This window comes from Neltuma alba, unplaced genomic scaffold, assembly GCF_004799145.2.
Source record: "Neltuma alba isolate B1F8T4 unplaced genomic scaffold, ASM479914v2 tig00011560_pilon, whole genome shotgun sequence".
In the NCBI taxonomy this organism is placed as follows: domain Eukaryota; kingdom Viridiplantae; phylum Streptophyta; class Magnoliopsida; order Fabales; family Fabaceae; genus Neltuma; species Neltuma alba.
Genome location: NW_021636218.1, coordinates 39,471 through 63,190, shown reverse-complemented (window position 1 = coordinate 63,190; position 23,720 = coordinate 39,471). Strand labels below are relative to the sequence as shown.

At 32.6% G+C, this 23,720-nt stretch overlaps 1 protein-coding gene across 1 annotated transcript; it reads left to right on the top strand.

Annotated features, from left to right (window-relative positions):
* Nucleotides 1-16,230: 16,230 nt before the first annotated feature.
* LOC114714980 (gamma-soluble NSF attachment protein-like) lies at nucleotides 16,231-23,720 on the top strand. Its single transcript, XM_028899772.1, has 9 exons — nucleotides 16,231-16,365; nucleotides 17,142-17,209; nucleotides 17,329-17,413; nucleotides 17,540-17,698; nucleotides 18,162-18,299; nucleotides 19,862-19,940; nucleotides 20,700-20,779; nucleotides 22,607-22,736; nucleotides 23,424-23,720. Exons 1-9 carry the CDS (start codon nucleotides 16,319-16,321, stop codon nucleotides 23,529-23,531), a joined length of 894 nt encoding a protein of 297 aa, XP_028755605.1. The 5' UTR covers nucleotides 16,231-16,318; the 3' UTR covers nucleotides 23,532-23,720.

Here is a 23,720-nt window from a genome sequence, read left to right as displayed (position 1 = left end):
CTTTAAAATAAATTAAACTTCTTTTCTGCATAAATAGAAAAAAAAACACAAATAATTTACAACTGAAATTGCTAACTAACTAATCAGTAATCAATATCCCCAGTTCGAATTCAATATATATCCTCACAACACAGACAACAATCTGACATCAAATACAATATATATCATTTAACTAAGCTCAATTCGAATCATGCATGGATGACACTTCCATTAAATGACAATATATCCTCAGTTCGAATTCAATATATATCCTCACAGCCAGTCAAACCACACTTCACAGAATCACAGCAAAGTTGTCCAAAATTTAAAAAAAAAAATAGCAGAGACAGTTACCTCGCAGATGAATTGATTCAGGGTGTGTTCACACTTCACAGCAAAGGCACGGCGCCACGGGCACTACAGAGCTGGCGCAGGGAGAGACACGGCGAGAATTTTAATTCAGGGCGATGCAATTTTTCAGTCAGCTCCAGGATTATGCAATCATGGGTAATTTTATACTTTTCAGTGATTGTCAATGGCAGAGAATCAGTGGAGACTCAAAGAAGAAGAGGCGGGAGAGTACTCACCGGCGTTAGAGACTCAGAGTGCAAAAAATCCGAGGAAAGAGAGGGCAGTCGGGCACGCTAGCTCTTCGGTGGTCACTATCGTGTGCGAGAGTCGGGATCGCAGGAGTAACAGAGCGCAGCCGCGGGGAAGGAACGACGAGGAAGAGGCGTGCCTGAAGGCAGAGGCGCCGAAGCCGTCGAGGTCGCGGGAGAGTTCAGTACAGACTACAGAGTGCAGGCGCAAGATAAAAAATCTGACGAAGAACGCTAGCGAGACGGTGGTCTGGATTCAAGATCCAAATGTGGCTTTGGCTTCAGCTATCTCCTTGTGCGCGAGAGTCGGGAAAGGAGTGAGCAGACCTTCGGTCGCAGAACGACGGAAGAGACAGATTTCAGCAGCTTTGATTTCTGAAGCCAGCGAAAGCAAAGACTCATAGACTACGAGATTCTGAGGGGTGAGAGCAGCAAGACGAGGCGCGGCGTATGGCTAGTATGAACTGAACCTCTGAGTAATTGAGTATGAACTACTAGAAATTTAGGGCTCAGGAGACGAAGGGAAGACCGGATAAATTGAAAATTGTAATTTTTTTTTATAATATATACCCCGGGACGGGACAGGGACGGGACGACCCCGTCCCGTAAATTTTTTTTCCCGTCCCGTCCCGTCCCGTCCCAAAGTTACCAGGACCGGGACGGACCTACCGGGACGGGACAATTTGAACACCCCTACTAGCCATCAATAGGAATCGCAAGTACTGTTTTTCTACCAACCCTCGTGTTTTTAGAGGAGCCAACTAGGCTTGATAACGATTATAATGGAAAATATGGATGTTGATGCTTACTTGGATAGAAGAAGTATAAGTTGCCTAGCACATCATTGTTTTGGTTTTCTAAACATGATGAGGTTAATTGTGTACTACAAGTATTCGGTTTTTGGTTGCTTTTCCTATAAGAAATCTTGCTAAAAATTCAATGAGGGTAAAGAGAAGCCACTATAGTTAGGATAGTATTATGATAGCCCTAAAGCCTGAACAACCACCATTAATCTATTTATGTTTCTTGGGTTTTTGTTTTTCACAAATTCTAGATTCTAGGCTTTAGAAGTAGTATGATCAAGTATGATTTTAATGGAATCCCTAAGTATTACAAGTTTCTACATTTTCTATATGGGGCTCCCAACTCAAAGTTGATTTTATGCCCATTTCATTCAAAACCAATTCTAGTAAATGCTCATTTTTTCCTCCTTTGAGACTAAAGTTGGTGGCATAAGCTTCTGATCTTCATCAACTTCTTGCTAATAAATATACAATGTGAGGATATTTCAAAAGCAATAATACATTCTCATGTTATGCTGATAGATCACTAAGTTTATGTTTATGGCTTGATATGGTTTTCATCTTGCAACTAGCCAAAATGTTTTAATTTAGTTGTTAATTAATAAGAGTGCTTGTGGCAACTATGTCTAAAGTTTTTAAGTCTAATCTCATGTATTTTCCTATAAGTTCGTATCTCGTGAGGTTGTGTTACGTATTCTATATTTTTGTAATCCTTCTATACTGTACCAACATTTTATTAATATGTTTGATCATTTTATTAAACAATTATTTTAATTAATATACATCTTATACTCATTTCACAATTATTTTTAGCATTATTATGTAATTATCAACACTTTCCTCTAATTATTTAGTCATCATTTTTTATTCAAATGTTTGTTAATTATTAATACTTTTCATTAATTATTTAGTAATGATTTTTCATTCAAATTATTGCTAAATCATTATGCTAATCATTCCATTTTCATTTATTACTAGAGAAGGTGAGAATTCATTCTTCAGGTGATAAAATTATGAAATTGTTGACCAAAAGAACTATTTTTAGTCACCTCACACAAAACAGTGGATGATTCTAAAGAAATCACTTGCCAGAAGAACGATTTTGAAGTTTGTTCATCTAAAGAATAACTTTTTTTATTTGATCAAGGGTTTTCCCTTTCAAGACTCAAAGCACAAAGGGTTTTCGCCTTTCTTAACAAGTGTTTCTCAAGATTTGAACTTCTATTTTCCTCCTTATGGGGATAAGGCTATTTATCACTTTAACTAACAATATGTTGGTACTGAAGAACAATTTTAAATATAGCATATTGGTAAATACTTTTAAAATTGTAGCATTTTTGTTTTTTAACTGTCTATAGCATCTGGGTAAAAACCCCACTTTATTATCTCTATACCCAAAAATAAGATTTTTATGAATGAAAAATCATATTATTATAATAGTTTTTATATATTATTTCATGTAGATAATGTACAAAAAGAAATTATAATAAATTTATTAAAATTTATCAAAACTAACTCTATATATAATACAAAGGCAAATGAATGGTAAAATTTTTTAAAATTTCACGTGTAATAACATTTTGTTATTCAAAAAATTTCCTTTTAAGTTAATAATATATAAGATATATGATTTTATTCTCTCTTATAAAATTTCAACATTATTATACATCATTTATTATTTAATGGTAATTTTATTGGTATGTTTTTTTTTTGCCATACTAATTTTATTATTATGAGAAATATATATTATGTAGTTATGTGTATTTATTTTTTTTAAAAAAAGAATTTGGCCTATCCCACATAACGCCAACAATTAAAAAATAAAACAAGTTCCTTAATAAATTATTTTGATCATTATTTTGCCTCTTATATGAGCAGGTCGTTTCTACTCCTAGCTTTAACTTTTTATTTGGAAGGAAAAAATTAAAGAAGAGAGAATGGAAAAGAGGGATATGTGAACGATGAAGAAAGCTATAAAAGAAGAGAGAGTTGGGTGAGAGGAAGAGAGCGGGATATATGGGGGCAAAAAAGAAGAAAGAAGAGTGGGACCTATGAACTATAACTTGTTAATTTTATTTTAGCTAGAGTTGGAAAAATGGGTCGGGCCAACACTTTGTCAGCCCGTTCATACACATCTTCTAAGAAAAAGACAACTTTTTACGAAACATAACACGTGAGCTCATGACCCATTCAACAAAAGCAATTATTTTTTTACATGTTTTTAGAGAAACAAAAAAAAATAGACAAAATTACTTATCAAACACATGTTGTTTAAAAAAGAAAAGAAAGAAATTAGTATCATGCTAGATTTTGAGATATATGAATCACTTCGAGTTTATTTTTTCATAATCATTTTTAAGTTAATTTCCTATGAACTTTTTTTCACATTCATTTTAACTTTACTGAAAATATAATTTCTAAAAATAATTTAATATTATGGTAACTCACTCGTTTTTTTATTTGGAGATGTAAATTGTTTCTGGTTTTTTTTTTTCACTTTGCAGATGTAAATTATTTTTTAATTTCAAATTAAAAATTTTATTTTTACCAAAATTAAAGAACACTAGTCAAGAAAAACAACTTTTTAAATTGTAAATATACACTTACTGTAAAACGTGCAAACCATGTTTAGTAAGGTAATATTCATTTTTATTGAGAATGATAACTTTTAGAATGAGGTTAATAGATTATATTGGTTATTTTACATTTATATTTATTTTTCATGTATAATATTTTTTTAATAAAAAGTGAGTTACATAATTATATAATCCCCATAATAAGAGAAGTTCAAAATTGTAATTTTATCCATTTTCTTAAAATATATTGAGTGAGTGTTTTGCTTCTTCTCTTTCTATCCTAGGGCTTTCTCTTTTAGGTTAAAAAGAGAAATAAGCATAATTATAATGTTCATTTATTACATTAGTTTAAAGTTCTAAAAGAAAAAAAAAATGGGTTTAAATGGGCTGGCCATTCTAAATCCAACTTGTCTTTGGAGGACCTAAATCACAAACCCGGCCCTCATTTTAAACGGGCTCAAACAGGTCGGTTCGACGAGCTTAACTTGTTTTTCCAATTCTAATACTAGGCCATATTTTATGTGTGCTCCACAAGAATTTCTCATGAATGAGTCTTTTCATATGTCATATTTTTTAGCAGCTAAGAGTATATCAAATTCTTCCACACCTACCACAAGGATTTCAATTTTTTTCTCTAAAAATTCAAAATTCAAAATTCAAACTCTCTTAATTTGTTTCCTTCCACTTCATTTTCTCCTTTTCTTTACCAAACCCCACACATCAGAGAGTGGGAGAAAATTTTCTGGAAGTTCATTCATTTCCTTCTCTGCTCAAGTCGCTGCTCTTCCCCTTGTTGTTGTCAGTGTGCGTGCAAGCCTTAGTCCACCGCTTAGGGTGCTGGAGTCACCAGATTCTCTTCTTCTCCCCCTGTTTAGACCGGTATCATGCGGGTGTACGTACTAGGCATGTCATTTCCGTGCCATAATCACTGAGGCCTTCTTCTTCTTCCTCTATTATGTAAATTGTTGTTGTGCTGTGGGTGTGGACAAAGCTTAAACCATCTCATCCCCTTTGTTTTTCTTTTTAGTCGCATATGCGTGCAGCTCCCTCGCTTCAATTTCTTCTTCTTTTAGCTGTAACCTTTCAAATTTCAGAACTGATTTTTATGTAGGTGGGAGTTCCAAAACCCTGATGATAGGAAATGTCTGTCAAAATGCCAAAAATCTGTATGAGACATTATCATATCTCAATTTCTTGACCGCAGCTCCGAATTATGTATTACGCCTAGGAAACCGAGACACAATTAAGAAGTGGAGAAATTTAATATAGCCTAGATTACAATAATATCTAATCCTATTTGACTGAAACACTCTTAATTTTCTATTTTGTATTTGACTCTTTCTCCATTGATATATTAATTAAGGATAAAATGGTTCACAAAATAATTAATACTTTATTGAAACTTTAAAGAGACAATCGTTTTGAAACAAAATATGAGCTTCAAATCAACAATCATTTTGAAACAGAGGAAGTAATAACTTATCAACCAATTAAGTCTTAGAAATGAAGTGAAGAAAGAATTTTGGCTTGGCATCTATCTAGGCTTACAGATAGATTTAAAGGTCTTGTCATAATGGATTTTCAATTTTACTTAGTGACATGTTATTTTTAGTGCTATGTAATTGAATTCATAAGTTATAAATCAGTATTTAAATAGTCATCTGATTAGCGTATCATTATGAATAGAATTTATTATTTTATTTTAATATTTGGATATCTTAAATAGTTCTTTATCTTTTTTGATATTATGACTTGATTTGAACTGCCTTGCAAATTGGTTTCTAAACCAAATACCATTTGGTTATATTAAGGGGGTACATAGGTTTATATTCTAATAAGGCCATTACTTAAATACCCAAAATGGTTAATGGCATCCATAAGTTTGGGGGAGAGTTAGGTTATTATGCGTTAATATTATCTAGATGAAGTTTTCTGAATGTTGGATGCTAAGAAAATAAGTATAGTTTGTTATGTGCATTTAAATTCTTTCATTGCAGGTGTTTTCCAATATCATTTTTTAAATGCACTTTATATTTTCAATACAACTTAATGATAGAAATTGAGACCTTGGATAACTTTTAGCATTAATTGAGATGATGGATTTTGGCATGTAACTAACACTGCATTGAATCCTACAGCTCATAAAATTTTAATGGAGTAGCATTTATTTAATTCATGAAGCTTGGAGACACAAGTCTCCACTACAAAAAAAAACACGCTTTTAGCAATAAAATTTAGCGACAGATTTCTGACAGATTAGCTACGAAAACGGATTAGCGACAGAATTTGTTCCGTCGCTAATTCCTTTGTTGCCAATTGATTAGCGACTGAATTGAAATTTTGTTGCTAATTAGCCATGGGTTAGTGAGGAAAAATTCTGTCGCTAGTTATAGACGGAAATTTTCCATTGCTAATTCTTGACAGACAAAAAAATTCTGTCACTAATCCGTCGCTAACCCGATTTTTGAAAAAAATAAAATAAAATGACACGTGGCACCTCTACCAATCGCCACGTCATCACCGGTGACTCCCTCCACTTGTGCTATCACCTTACCTCTACCTACCACGTGTGCTGTCACATGTCGACCACCACATAATTCCCTCCTTAAAATGACTTCTCCATGGCTCAAACCCAGGACCTCTTCTGTGCGCGCATGTGGTTTTACCAGTTGAGCTACAATAAACCTGTTGACTTATTATATAAAATTATATATAATATTATTTTACACAAACAACTATATATATTATTAAAAACTAAAAATATACTATATGATAATCTTAATCATAACTATTTTAATGAAAAATAATTTTTAAGTATTTGTTTTATTATTTGTTTTATAATTTTTTATTTTTAAAAAATATTTTTAATATAATTTTAATTTCTAACAACACTAATTTTGAATTTTAAATCATAAATAATTTTTTTATAAATATTTTTTAAATTTATTTTTTAATTAACATTGATAAGATATACAATTGAATTATATATGTATTATATTACATTATATTATATTATCTATATGTGTTTTATATATTTGAAGAAAATCATTTACAATTAGTCAAAAAATCTTGTTATTCAAAAAATAACTACTATATTAAAATCTAATAAATTATTCTATATAAAACATTAAATGATTTGAATAGATTATGATAAACAGTATTCTCCTACTTATATATATATCCTATGTAATTTATTTTCTTAAATTTCTTTGTATATATCATTTCTTTTTTGTATTGAAAACCAAAATCAATCTATATCATAGGTATCATGATTAAATTTTATTGTTTAATGATTGAAATTCAAAATTCACTTCAAGATTAGTTTGTGTTCATATAAATTTATTTTTTGATTTTGAATTTCTATCATATATTATATATTTCAATATATTGTACATATGATAAAATTATTTCTTTCTTATATCAGTTTGTATAAGAAAGTTATTAATATTCTTATTATATTTTTAATTATTATTAATAATCAAGAGAAATTTATTTTAACAAAATATAAACAAGTTTTCTAAGAAATTGTTTTTCTATTTTCAGTATATACATAATGATGACATAAATGATGACGATATCTTTATTAACATCAACTCCACAAATATATCAATTTATTTTATAATTAAAAATGTTTTAAAACCATTATATTCTTAATTGTTATTATATAAATTTTTGTAAGATTATAATTTAAAATAATGGAATTTAAAATTAGTGACGGATTAGTGAAAAAATAGAATTAGCAACGGAATTAGTGACAAGAGCTTCTGTGACAAACAATTTAGCGATAGAATTAGTGATGGAAATTTTGGACGGAAAAAATTCTGATGCTAAATATTTAGCGACGGATTTTCCAACAGATTAGCGACGGACAGAAATTCCGTTGTTAATCCGTTGTTAATATTAGTGACTGAAAAATTCCGTCACTAATCCATCGAAAAAATTAGCGACAAAATTTCTGTCACAATTCCGTTAGAATTTAGCGACGAAATTTGTTTCCGTCGCAAATTCCGTCGTTAATTAACTATTTTTTAGTAGTACTCTTCGGATTTTTCCTAAAGCAATCAAGATCAACAGAAGAGATTTGAAATATCCGTAATGTCACTGATTTTTATCAAGTATCAGCGCAACTTCGTCATGTCAGGACGTTTGAATGATGAACATTAAATGCAATTTTTTGCTTTATAGATTTCTTAATTCTCAATGGCACTTTTGAGTGACTAATTTAATTAAATTGAGAAAATAAGTTAAATTGGTTATTTGTAATAAATAGGTATTATCTTCCCTAAAGTATTCTTGTTAATCAAGTGTGGCTAAAACTACCATTATTATAAGGATTACTTTGAAAAAAAATAGCTATAAGAGACAAAGTGGATTGGGATCTTATATTTTTAAGACCAAAATAAAAATCAAACTAACTCTCATATTAAGGATCAAAGGTAATACATTACAGGCTATGATATCTTTTCTCTTCGAGCACGTGAGTAGCGCTTTTCTCATATGTAGACTTGATTTGTACTTAATCACTGACATTGCTCATTGTACATTGTGGTTATCAGGTTTGCTTTAGCAATCAACATTTATGGCACCAGTGACAATGAGCATGAATAACAGATCTAATACATTGTCATGTGCTTAACAATATTGCAACAGCAAAGCAAAATGAATCCATTGGTGGTGTAAATCATAATGTGGATTGCATACAAGCTGAGAAATAGCAGTGCAGGGACTTTGTGTATTGATGGAAAAGTGATAAGAAACATCAGGGATGGTGTGAAATCAGATTCTGCATTGAGAGCAAAAATGCTTGCTGTTCAGGAGGTAACACGTAACACTTAACTAAATTTGTGTTTCATACATTTTATTTTTCAATTTAGGAGCTTGTACTATTGTGACTGTATAAAATGCTAATTAAGTTGAATGAAAAACTCTGGTTATTTTTTATTTATTGCTAATTAAGCTGGATCTTTTGGTCTCTTTGTATAAAGTTACAGTTCACTTTGAATGTTTTTATCACCGTGTATTTGATGTGGAATAAATATTTTGTAAATTATTTAGGCAATAGGTATGACCAACGCTGTTCAGGTTCTAAGCACTCAAGTTTGACTACTCAAGTTTGAACTGATGTTTTAAAGTGATGGAGATCAAAATCAATAGGGATAATTGACTGCATTAAAGTGAATTCTTCCCGTGTATCGCCTAAACAGTAAATGCTAATTTTTATAGTGTTAAGGTTCGTTCAGAACTCTAAAATATTTTATCAAATGCATCCAATATCGTAAAGTTATTTATTATATAAACCCTTGAAGTATTTAAAATGGCGTACCCATATCCATCTCTAACAGAACTTGATATTTTACTGTTAAGTTGATGATGCAGCTCAAATTTGACTAAAATAATCCCATATGACACGTTAGATAAGCAGCTGAAGTGGCCATTTTTTATTGGCATTTTTTCTATTTTTTTAAAAAGCATGTTTTAACCAAGTTTGAAAATGCGAAACAGGATTACAACGCACGTGTCCTCTATTATACGGAAATATGTTTCCATACTGCAACTCATTCTACAAATTAAATTGATAACTTTTCTACTAAAAAATTAAATTAATAACTTATGCCTTAATTGTTCCTTGTCATGAATCTGACGGCTTAGAGGATCTTAGCTTCTAGCTCTTCTTCATCAAATCCAACAGGCGTTAGAATGAATGAATGATAGAACACTCAAGAGGGGATAAATTGGGTGACAACAAAAATTTTAAACTCTAAAACAATGACGGAACTAAAAATAGTTTGGGTTAGAAAGACTTCAGCAAAAAAAGAGAGTGAGAGGAGTGAACACAATCGATTTATACTGGTTTGATCTTGACTACTTGATCTATATCCAATTTTCAAAGCACCTCTAAGAGTTTCACTATCCTTCAAGATTTCAATTGGGTTCCTGGTGCATCAGTATATCAATTGACAACACTCAATTACTACGTTGTATTTCCCATAAGGTTACAACCTACTCACGATTCTCACAATCTTGAATAATGTCACATCCCGAATTTTGGACCTAGAAGTATTAAAATTAGCTTGAAATGAGCAGGCTACCAGACTTTTTTTTTTTTTTGCAGAGGTTCCAAAGATTCCCTAGAAGGATAGTAGGATTCCTAGGGACTAAATTGTAAAGGGAAATATTTCTGAGATTGAGAAAAGAGGAAGTTAGAGACTCATAAGAAGTCTCAGGGTCCAAGAATGAAAAATAGAGATAAATATAGGCCAAAAGTTATGTTGGAGGCCTCAATGAGGTGAATTTTGAGGTTAAGCCAAATCAGGGGCAAAATTATAATTTTACAAAGTTTCAGGCTGATAAGGGTAAAAATAGAAATTATGCCCGAAAATCTCAGAAAAATCCTAGAAAATAGGAAATAGTAGGTTAAGATTTGAACACTTCAAAAAAATTTCAGAAAAATAGGGATAAGGTTCAGAGGCCTGTATAAGGCTAAAAATGATGAAAATGCCCTTGGAAGGAATTTGTGGAATTCCTAGGGTTTGACTGATTTTGAATATTATTAAAAATAAAATATTTAAAGTATAGGGAGGCCTCAAATAATTGGAAGAAAATGGGAGAAAATACTTAATGAATTATCACAGGTTTTAAAAATAATTTTGTCCCCAGAAAGCGAAGAGGTTGGCATTAATAGAATTTAAAGCTTATTTGCATACTATCCGGGGAAAGTCGAGGTCAAATGTCTAGGGTTAACTTTTGACTTAAAAAAAATTAGAGAAATTTCCTGTGATGAATGAATAGTATTGGTACCTAGAGATAGATTTTTGGAGTTGTGGATCAGTAGAAAGAATTCGGTTAAAATTACTCCGAAATAAATATTATTAATTATTTTAATTATTTTAATGGAAGAACGAGTGAAGAGCATCACTCTCTCTTTAGGCATGATATATAATGTCATGTGGATTTATTTGAAGTGAGAAAATGGTGCCAGAATATGTCCCGGTGGTCCCGGGTAAGTCAGGACCCCAAAAAGTACCCTATACGGTGCAAAATGGCAAGATAGGTGGAGGAATGCCTAAGGGTTGTATTTTGTATGAATTTTATATTAATTTACTCCCTATTTTAATGTCTTAATGATGAAGGAATATGGAGGAGACAAGCATACGGTTATATGGGAGGTATTACGTGTACAATCGGATGCAAGATACGTGTACAATCGGATGCAAGATACGTGTACGGTTGGATTAAAAGCATGTGAATTGATGATGTAAGCCTGATTCCATCATGATGAGGTAAGCATGATGTCATATGACACTTGTCAACATAAAATTAAAAGAGAAATAGACGGCACAGATTCAGTCTTGTTTTCTATAAATACCCCCTCCCCTCCCTCATTTTCATCCAACCCAGAGGAGACCTTGGGAAAGCTTTGGCAAAATGATTTCTAGAGAGAGAAAGAAGAGGGAGAAAGAAAGGTCAAGTGGTCTCATGCAAGATCAAGCTCTAAAACAAGGTATGTTTATGGTTTTTAATGTAGTGTTCACTACCCTTGTTGTTGTTAAGCTTGGTTATGGATTGTAATGATTTTTGAGAGCTTGAAACCTTATGGGGTTATGCTACACGAAATTCTTAAGAGTAGGGGAAGATGAAATTGATGTTAGAATAATGTTCAAAGGCTTGAAAGGAATATAAATCAAGTGATTTTATATTGAAATTGGTTGAACTTCATGATTAGGTAACTTGAGTAATATTTCAGCCAGGGCTGGTTCTTGGGCTAGAATTGGATTTTGATGATTTTGATGTGTCTAAAATGAAAAATTGTGCGGGGTAAAGGTGAGAAAACAAGTTTGGAAGCATTAGAATTGAAAGTGGAATGTTGAGCCCTGAGACCCTATGTTCGGCCAGATCAAGTTGAGTAGGGAGGAGTTTGATTTTGATTATTTTAAGTTTAGAAATGGATTCTACATACAAAATTGTGTGAAAATAGCATGTGGAATGAATGTTAGAAAAGTTGGAAATCAAGCTCAAAAGTTAGAAACTAGCTCAAAGAAAACAAAGTATTGATGTTGTTGATTACCATGGCTCTAATGAAAGAATGAAAATGATGTGTTGGCGTATTTAGGGCCATGAGACATCAAGAAAAAGGAATGGCAATGGTTGAGCAAGTAACCTTAATGGTTGGAAGCAAAAGGGAGCAAGTTGAAGAGTAAGAAAAAAAGCTTAAGGATACAAGGTAGCGAACTTACCTTTCTTGTGTGCTTGATGTGTATGTGCGTATGTGCTATGAATGCCATGATGTGACTAAGCTATGCTGCTAAATTATGATTGGTATGTTTAGTTAAGCATGCCTTGGCATTATGTTATGTTAATATGAATGAACTGGCTTACTTTCCATAGCATTTCACCATGTATAAACGATAAAGTTATGCGCACAAAAGCATGTCATGCACTTGCATCCATCTTACATGCATAAATGGTAATGTTTGCTACTGAGATTCTCTCGAATCTCACCATCCCTTAACCAACCATAATAGGTGATATGATCAAGCGAAGGATACATGAAGTGGAAGCAAGGAAAGAAGAAAAGATTTGGGGAAATTTGTTGTATTACGTTGTATACTGTATATACCAATATATGTTGTAAATATGCCATTGATGGTATGTGATGATAAATGATGATGTTGGCTTAGATAATTAGCTATGATAATGTATGGGAACGGTTAATGTATGAATGGAATGGTATTATGTATGGAAAGTCCTAATCATGAGCTGTTAGTGCAAGTTAGGAGATAAGCTATCCCTAATTGAGCAACAAATTAGTGATAGAGTAGAAGAATGATAAATGACTAACTTTGCTCTTAGAATTTGGTATGATTAAATACACTAAGTTTTAAAACAAGTGGTAGATCACCTAAAATGGATGTGTGTGCTGAGTTATGATTGCTCAAAGTTGTACTGAGAATCTGAAATTTAACCAGTAAATAGTAACCCGAGATCCAACACAAAGTTCAACCTATGGGCTTATTTTGTAAATTGCTTAAACCATAACGCTTCCAAACACATACACTGAGGGGTTAAAGGTAAGATATTTCAAATAACTCTCAAATGAGTAATAAATGTTTAATTATATCTTTCTATACAGAGTAATAAATGAACACTGAAGATAGTAGATAAACTTAATGAAATAGAGCAATAACTAGGAGCAATAAATTTGACAAAGTAGTAGTTTGTTTTCTTTGTTTTGCTTCATTGAATGCTTCATCTAGTTATAGTTGATCTTCATTAACTACCTATTAAACTTGAGGCAATATTATTGTTGTAAAAGTAGTTGAAGATGTTGGTAGCTTATAAAGGTTAAGGTGCATTTATTGCTTCTAAAAAAAAGTAGTTTAAGCACGTCATTTTTCTGTTGAACCATTTTGCGTTGTATTAATCTTGTTCAAACATGTTATTTGTAACTCAAGGTGGTAAGAATAGGTGAATGATGAGCAATAAGCACTATTCAAACACGTAAATCTTAGTTAGCTTGGAGATCAAATATTAGAACTGAAAGACTAATTATCGACAAAGAACTCAATAACTGATATTATCGATAATCTTATCGATAACTATTAAAGAAGATGAAACAGGAATGAATAAAAACTTCAAGTTCATTATCGATAATCCATTTTATAGAAAAATTTATCGATAAATCATAAATCTATGAAAGTATCAAGTTAGATTATTGTGAACTTTATCAAAGGTTGAAGATGAGAAATTGTCTTGAAAAGCTAAAGATGAGAAATTACCAAAGTACTACAATTATCGATAAAAGCATTTCTCGATAATTTTATCGATAGATATTGAAGAGAAAACACAAAGAATTCCATTTCAGAGTTAAACTAAACAAGTTATCGATAGTTTTATCGATAAACTAGATTATCGATAATCTTATTGATAATTACTATTGAAAGTTTTTGAAAGATAATTTCTGAGAGGCATTTATCTTAAAAAAATTTATCAATAAGTAACTCACACAGTGTAAGACTTAGAAAATTTTCCAAAATTTTTATTATCAAAAACCTTAAAGAAAATTATCGATAAGGATAATGATAAATCAAAAACTTGTGATCAAATGGAAAACTTTAAAATTTGAGCATAATTATCAGATTCATTATCAATAAACTCTATCATTAATAATCTTATCGATAAAGACCTCTTGTCTTTGAAAATCAATGAATTATCAAAAAGCTTATCAATAGTTAAAATTACCAATAACTTTATCAATAAATATTGATTCAACTTCAAAAAAACAATTTTAAATATATTGTTGAAACAATTAATCTTGTTTGTAATTATCAAAACATGGATACTAACTTCCTCTCCTTTTTGGTGATAACAATGAACCTTGTTGAAACAATTTAGACACTTAACACATCAAAATGACAGAAAAGGAAGTAAACATAAATTAAAATTTTGAAATTCAACAAATGACAAAATTACCCTTTTTTAACAATAAAAGTTCAATGCTCCTTGGAGACCATGCAGATGCCAGCGCTGGCTGCTAGCATAGTAGCTATTGGCAGGAGTTTTTTTTTTTGTTTTTTTGGGGCTGGGCGGAAGTTATTTCAGGAAAGTCATAGGAGTAGGATTTGATCCACCACCTAATGATTATTTGGGCCAACAAAAGTAATGGTGATCATTTACTTTGACTTCACGATAACAACTCATTTGCAAAGAACAAGTCGTAATTGTGAAATTATAAGTTTTAAATTAGAATTGACAATACATTTTTTCTAATACATAATATGAAATAACATATAAATTAGTTTAATATGATAACACTTTATTTGAGAATAACAAATCTTAATTGTGAAATAATAAGTCTCCTATTGAAATTAGCAACATGTTTTTTTATTATAATAGTTATATTATTTATAATTTAAAAAAGTATAAATTTACCAAAATAAATTAAAAAAGTATTTTTACTTTATAATAGTAATATTAAAAATTATTTTTTATGATTTTTAATTTAAAAGTTAAAAACTTTTTAAACTATAGATAAAGTCCTCAAAAATCAATATTTTTAAATTTGAAAATTATATTTATAATTTTAAATTAAAAGGGAAAAACACTTTCTAAATTAGAGATAACCTCCTAAAAATAAACATTTTTTAGTATAACTATTATGAATTAAAAATGCTTTTAAATTTATTTTTAGGGCAAGAGAAAATTAAAAGTTGAAAATGCTTTTTGGTTTTATTTTACATTCCAAACTTGTTATTTGTAGGCGAATTGTGCGAAAAATATTTTCTTGAATCAATTACTATCCTATTTCACATGTTACATATAAGGGGAAAAAAACTTGTTAATTCCAACTTGAAATTTGCTATTTTATAATCAAAATTCGTTATTTCTCAATTTCATTGTCATTTTTCATTAATTTACATGTTATGTATTAGGAAAAAAATGTGTTATGAATCTCAACTCGAAATTTGTTATTTCACAATCAAGATTTGTTATTCCTATATGAAGTGTTATTATTTTTAATTGATTTATATGTTTCACTTTATGTAGGAAAAAAATCCACCTCCACCTCTTTCCCAAAATAATTTACCCCAAAATGACTCTTATCGATAGCCACCACATTGGTGGCAGTTGCCGGCCTTCACTTGATCCCCTGCGAGGGGTTGAACCTTTTTTTCCCTTAAAAAAAGGATATTTTTTTATCATTTTTCTTGAATTTCAAAATGTCAATTTAAGTTTACTTCCTTTTCTGTCATTTTGATGTGTTAGGTGTCTAAATTAGGATTTTATAATTTCAAGCTTCTTCTTTTATTTTTTTCCATTTTAAAAAGGTAATTTATTTTTCAAATATACCTTTATTTGTGAAGAGCAAAAGTGAGAAAAATCTGATAATGAATGTAAAAATATTTGTTTAATAGGGATAAAAATGCTGGCAACAAAATAATAGGGATAAAAATGAAAGAAATAGTTTAAAATTTCAGAGAAAATATTGTTCATTTTTAAGAAACTAAGGGGGTGTTTGGATAGAAACCAAACCATGGTTTCAGAAGTGCTTTTACGGATTACGAAGTAAATATGTGGAAGAGATTACCTCGTTTTGCGGAAAAGTGCTTTTGAAACCATGGTTTTAGGTTTCCCAAACACCCCCTGATAAACCTCCCAACACGGGACCTGTGGTCTGGGGAGAAGATGACAGCGACCCGGGCTGTGCCACGTGGAACGCTATTAATGGACCCATTTAACAAACGCCAACCCCCCCCCCCGGGGCTTCACTGCTTCGCAGGATCAAACTGTATAAAAGAACTATAAGCTACAGGGAACCCCGAAGACATCAGGAAGACCCATCTTCATCATAGCAAGCTCAGTCATGGCGGCCTCTGATCCCCACAAGATGATGAGCAAAGCTGACAAGCTGTGAGTTCATCCTTCTCGTTTTGGCTATTCATTTCTCTCATCGATTGATGCATACAGAAACTGTTAAATCCCTTAAAGTTTTGCGATGCACAGTTTTATGGGCCATCTATGGCGAAATCAAATCCGGGGAAATTTCGCGTAATGCTAGAATCTGATACCCGATCAGTTGATTTGAATGGTCATTGGTTTTGTAAAACAACTAAAAACTTCTCTCAGATTAGTGGTTTTTCATCTGGGTTTGGTTTTTCGATTCGGACTGGTATAGACCTGATCTGTAGGATCGATTGATGGGCTTTAATTATGCTCTTTAACTGTTGCTTTGCGGTGGCCGTGATTGGAGAAAAATGCTGCACCTGCAGAGTCAACAACTGTTAGGGTCATACTCTCTTCATTGGTTATAAAGTCTCTTAAGAAGAACTGGGAATTAATAAAGTTCTTAGCTGCAAATGTTTCTGAATCTTTTAAGTAGTAAACAACTGCTTATCTACTTGGAATTAAAGTAATGATTGCTTTCCTTCTTGCATATTCCCAATTAAAAATAAAGTACTTTCACTTAGAATAGTTTTGAATTATCTCAGTCCAAAAAAAAAAAAAAAAGAGAATAGTTTTGAATTATAAATGTATATCTCATCGGGATTAATGCTTCTCAACTGAATTTGATTTGCTGGAATTACTGAAGTTACAAAGGAAGCATTCCATGCAACTCTTGGGTCTCTTTCTGTGACTTTAGTTAACTGTTTTTTTCCTTTTAATTTTTTTTCCTTACCTCCTTGCAGAACTAAGCTTACTCTTACAAGGTGGAGTGCAGATTGGAAAAATGCTACTGCCCTGTATGAGCAGGCTGGTAAACAAAAAATATGCTTTTCTAAACTATTAATTTCACATGCACTTGACTTTGTGGCCAGTCCATCAAAAATGAGAAAGCATATTCGTAAATCTTCTGACCTTTTTATTCTACTGTAGCAAATGGATTTAGAATTGCCAAGGATTATGAGAGAGCAAAAGAAGCTTATGAGAAAGCTTCGAAAGGACAGGAAATGCTTTCTTCGTATCCTTTTTTTTTTTTTTAGAGTAGAATTGTCCTTGTCCCTGAACAAAATTAGCTCTTCCATAATGTTGATCCATCCATTGCATTAAACTGTCTCTCTTGATATTTCCTTCACAAGCAAACTAGACCTTGGGATGCTGCTAAACATATGGAATCTGCTGCTGGTCTAGCAAAGGATCTAAGAAACTGGAAAGAAGTTGGGGATTTCTATCGAAGGGCATCTGAACTGTACATCGAGTGTGGGAGACCCCAACCTGCATCAGATGCTCTAGCGAAGGGAGCCCGGTAAGCAAATAGTTTACTTCTGCTTTGCAATTATATTCTCATTATTATTCCCAGTTTTATGTTGGAGGCGACATTCACAAACTTTATAACTCATGATGTAGATGCTCAATGGACCTTTACTTAATAATCATTGGATAATTATCTAACCTTTATATTTTTTTTAAAGTTGATCATGGCTTGATATGATGAATTTAATTTTACAATAAATAATTACTAGTCATTGATTTAAGACTTTTAAATGTAATATCATGGGTCTTTTACTCTTGTATCTTATTCCATTCAATCAAATTAAGGTACTTAGAGATGCTATCAGAGAGAAAGAGCAACAAATTTTTCTTTTCTTTTTCTTTTTCCCCTCAAAAGAGTAAATTGTTTATATCCTTCATCTTGGTGTATCATGTAGCCTATGCATATAGCTTGCTTATCTCTTCTTCATGATTCCTGTCTTATCTTCCCTATTCAGTGCTTTGGAAGATTCTGTGCCAGAAGAGGCAATTGAGTTGTATACTGATGCTTATACAATTCTTGAAGATGATGGAAGAGAACAAATGGCTTTTGATCTATATCGTGGTGCCGCCAATGTTTATATAAAACTTGAGAAGTAAGTTTTCTCCAAACTCAAGATTATCTTAATTTCATTGGTTTGTTTATGGGATATGAAGTATTCGTCTTTGTCCACTTAATTGCCACTAACTGGAGTAAACTCAATAAGTTTTGTATTAATTTGATGTTAAAATGTTAGCTTTTGTCTTTCATGCAATTGAATGGCCATTGATGCTTTTCTGCTGATCTTATTTATATAAGGTGACATATATGATGAAGTCAAATATTACTGCTGAATTGTCAAAGGTATAATATGATATGTATGGAGCTAACATTCTTGTACCTAATAAATAGAGCAGTTTTCCTACTTTAGAAGATCAATGGATGCAAGGTCCTGTATTTCTGCTGCATTCGAGCATATGTTCATATGTGGCACAAGCTTGCAAAAATTTCCATTTGAACATAATGGTTTCATGCCTGCTGCCAGTTCAGATGTTTAACTTATTACCTATGATAGCATGTTAGTCAGACTAGAACAAGAAGCAAAATAAAGACTCTAAAAAACGAATGTTAGGATCTGTAGAACAGATGGGTTGGAGGGCCATTAATATGCTAAAAGTGATTCACACACAGAGATGATAATTAAGGACCGAGTTGGTGATTGTTTTGGCATTATGAACAGTACCGCTAAATTGTGCATTAGCACTTGAGGGTTCTAGGTAGTTTGAGAAACAAGTTCTTTGAGTAACCGATTGTTTTGGTGATATGTCGCTACTAAACAATTCTGGCGGCAATTCCTAGAACAATTGCCAGGAAAAGGAAAAGCTGTAGGATACTGAATATGGCTGTGGCACAACTCATGTTCACCCTGAAACGTATTAGTACATATAGGAGTATGTTAGTGATAGACCTGCTAAATAATTTTCAGCAACATAGGAAGGAAAATAAGGCTCGTATAGCCAAGAAATGCCAGGACTAATGTGAGAAATAAAATGTTGACAATCACATCAGTAACCACACAAATTGACTACATCTTCCATCAAGACATCAAGGAATTAAGTCATCATTGTCTACAAAAGGATATCCCTAGGTTCCTATGCTATCTTAGAAGTTAGGAACCATAGGTTCTCCAAGTATTTGAATATTGATCACGTGTTGAAGACTATTTACTTAAGACTGGGATATAAAGTAAAGGGCCATGAATAATTTTTCTACAATTTTATACATGCCTCATCGCACAAAATCCTTCAGGTTTGAAGTGCGTACAAGCCATGTGCCTGCCTTGAAGTACCAATACTTTTAAAAAAAGGGGTTTTGCGATGTATTCAATACATGGTTAATGCCTGTCTTAAACATGACCTAACACTTGAAATACCGTTACATTGCCACATAACTTGCAGTATCACAATGTTCATATTGTGTCCTGTCTTTTATTTGTGATTCTTCGGTATAAAATTAATTTAATCGAGAAAATCTATGGTGGCAAGGATCTAGTTAAGGGCTATTTTTCCCGGAACTTAATATTGATACAAGTTATTGCAAGGAAGTCTAAAGATGCATGAATTTTTCACGGGTATGTGGATTCGCATTTATACTGAACTATGGTTTTAAAATATGCAGGTATACAGATGCTGCATCTGTCTTCATAAGGTTGGGCTTATCAGCTGACAAATCTAATGCTACCAATTCCCAATGCAAGGTCTTTACATTACAAATTTTATATCATTTTAGTTTACTCCTTTGTACATGTATGTAGTTAAAACTAGGAAGGATATCATTCATTATTTTTAGTGAACCATGGAAAAGGATTTAATATCATTACATCATGATGTTGAATGATAGTGATGACCGAACGAAAAGGACCAATAGTGTGTTCAAGCTTCTTCGTCTTCCCTCTTTTTCAAACTCTTGGGTTGCATAGAACTAGGGTTTTTTTTTTTTGGTTAATTAATATACATATACCACTTGAAATACTGGAGAAGGTGGTAGATAATTTATAGCTGGCATCATTAACCTGTAAGAATCCGCCCTTGCTGCTAGCGGAAAAGGAGGCTATTTGGCTCTATCCCTATCAGTTTTCAAGTCAGTGAGTGGTGTTAACTGGTAGCTATGAATGAACATATGGAGGCAGATTAATGTTACCATAAAATGTCATTCTAGTGCCAAATTATGCAGGGAGTCTGATTTGGTTTCCTAAGCTCGTACGGAAGTAAACTGTAAAATGTAAATATCAAGCTGGGTTTTTTATTGCTATTTGGCTTAGATTTGAGATGTTGGTAATATGGGATGCATGTCAGATAAATTTCATTGGTTTTTCTATGTATTTTACTTCTTTCTGTTCTGTTTCTTGCTTTCATCTTCTCGCCTTAATCTATGATATCCTTAAGCCGTTGGGCTGGAACATGTCTTTTCTTTAGCTTCAAGCAGGTCCCTTTCTCTTACACGCTTGTTGCTGCAGGCATATCTTAGCGCAATAATTGTTCACCTTTATGCCCATGATTACAAGGAAGCAGAGAAGTGCTATAATGACTGCTATCAGTAAGCTGCTTCCATCCTTATGGCGTATTCTATTGTTTGGTTATATATCTGCTGATATGTAATGTGGAACTGGACTTTGGATTCTCAGTCTCACTGCATCCACAACATGGTCCTGTTGGCCTGATGCGCACTTGAACACTTTCTTATGCCATATTCTGCATTGTATTTAGGAATTAGGAGCTTTATCTTCATAGTATATCTGATAGAATCTGATTTTTTAAATTGTCGCTTTTGATTTCAATCTCAAATATCATCACATGTTTCTGCCTGTTTTTAATGGCTTACCTGATGCTCATTACTTAGCTATTGATTATGAAGCATTAAGAAATTGATTCTGGCCTTCAATGTGGTTTTAAGTAAGGCTGACTTTTAAAATGCACAAAGAAATACCGTTAACCCCCTCAGATTCAATCTTTCTTTTACTATTTTTGGCCTTCTATTTGTAACAATTGCATTATCACTACATTGCAATTTTAGTAGCCTTGGCATGCTCTTCTCTGCAATGATGGTTTTTGATAGAATCAGCTTTATTTACCAGACCTATAAAAGTAAAATTAGCAAGATACATGGAAGAGTAAAATCACTTTCTGCTACCCTGGACGTTGGCCTCAAGCTTTATTGTCTTTTAGAGAAAGTTATTGAGCATATTAGTTACTCTAGGGTGGCTATAGGCCTGACTTAGGAAACTGTTGTATTGGGGGTTGTGAGGATCTTTTTTTGGAGTATTAATATTCGTTGGGTTCTCAGTGGAAGGGGGACTTATTTTTTGGACTGAGTTTGGTGAGGAGAGTGCTGGCCTCTCAAATGCCAGGTGAGGGGTGGAGGAAGAGAGTCTTTCTTCATCATTTTCTTGTATTTCAGTGTGTATTTTAGTGTGCTAGTGAGTTGAGTGACCTTTGTTGTTTCCTGTGTGAGCTGTGCCAGTTATATATTGTATTGAACCCAACCTTTTGTGTGATTAATATCAGTTTCAGCATTACTTGTCTACTGGTTTTATCTTGGTCTCTATCAGTTTTCCTTCTGTTTTCTTCCATGGCGACCTTTTATCATTGGTGGTGAATGAGGTAGTTTACCCAAATTTTCTGGCTTGCTCCTACTGAACCCTGAAATAGTTCTTGGTTAGTTGCAATAAATAAATTGAGAAAACTCATTTTCTATGTATACACGGAGCAGCTATATATAAAAATATTAGCCCCAATTGTTGGAAATTAGGTCGTAATTTTATTGTATTCTCTCTCAGACTCAAATGCTTTTGTTAGCATGTATGGTTTTATCTAGAGAGATGAAAGGAGGGAGGGAGAGGGGATGAATATAATGGCCTTCCTTGCATAATCTTCTAAATTGAGAAAACTCATTTTCTATGTATACACGGAGCAGCTATATATAAAAATATTAGCCCCAATTGTTGGAAATTAGGTCGTATTTTTATTGTATTCTCTCTCACAGACTCAAATGCTTTTGTTAGCATGTATGGTTTTATCTAGAGAGATGAAAGGAGGGAGGGAGAGGGGATGAATATAATGGCCTTCCTTGCATAATCTTCTAAACTCCCCGGCAAATGCGTTCCGAACGTTTTATATATGTGATGAGTCTTTTGACACTTGTAGTAGCTTATTGAGAAAGATTTTTTGTCTACGATTATTTGGTTTGCTTCATTGTCTTCCCACTCCAATTGTCTCTTTGCTCATGGAGCATGATGGCATCAATCCTATGCATGAAATTTACTTCTTTTCCTTCTTTATAGACAGAAATTTGGAGTAATTTTGTAATGTTGTGCTTATGCATTATAGAGCTGATAATTATAGTGACGTGATTTGATGTCTCTAGGATTGATGCCTTCGTCAAAAGTGACCAAAATCGCTGTGCTACCAAGCTTCTTGCTGCTTACAGGGAAGGAGACGTTGAAGAAATCAAGCGGGTTGCTAATTCCAGCACTGTTTCAAATCTTGACCATGTGGTAAACGTCCGAGTTCATATACATCGATTTCCTCACGTTAGCTACCTCTTTGCTTCTGAGGTTGTCTTTGCTACTACTTTATGCCCAAAAAGCTTTCATCTGAGTTAGCTAGAGTTACTAATACATTCAGTTATGGGCCTTTTCTTAACTGCTCAAGTTTGAGTAGAAATGATCATGGAAAACATTCAAATCTAAGACTTTGCTATTTATCTTCAACATAGATTTTGTCTTTAGTTTGTTTCAATCTAGAGTCGAAAGGATGCAATGCATAATCTGTAAACTGTTGTTGCAATGCTGTCGAACTTGCGCCCGGGATAAAATAGCGATTGAACACTCATAACTTGCCAATGATCAGCAGAAGACTCCACATCATGTCTCAAAAATTACCACTCATTGCAAGCTGGTTTTCCAGTGTTTTTTTACTTAATTATTTTTGGATAAGAATTTTCCCGTATTTTAAGATCCTTATTGGATTGTCAGATTGTTGTATGTATTGTTGAAGGTTGTTTAAGAGAGTTCTTATATGATTACTTTTTGAACTTAGAAAGACAGTTAGAGTCCTCATTGCAGGATGATAAGAGCATAAACTACTCCGCAAAATGTTTATATTTGCATGGTCATTAATCAAAAACTTTGATTATCACTGTTTTTCAATGTTTAGTGATGATATGAGTAAAATGTGTGCAGATTATCAGGCTTGCAAGGAAACTGCCAACAGGTGATGTGAGCGCAATGAAGGCTGATGCAGCTAAAGAGGAAGAAGAGGAATCATTAGATGAAAATGATCTCACTTGAAAATACTGGTATTGTATATATGATGTTGTTGTGTATCTATTCATAGATAAGAAAAAGTTTGGCAACCCCATTTGATTGTGTTGATCAGTATATACCAGCTGTTAAATAAATAATTGATTAATTTGTGGTGTTCATTCTGTTTCAGTTTGTGGAAGAAAAAAGCAATGCGAATTACATTTTTAGGGTTGA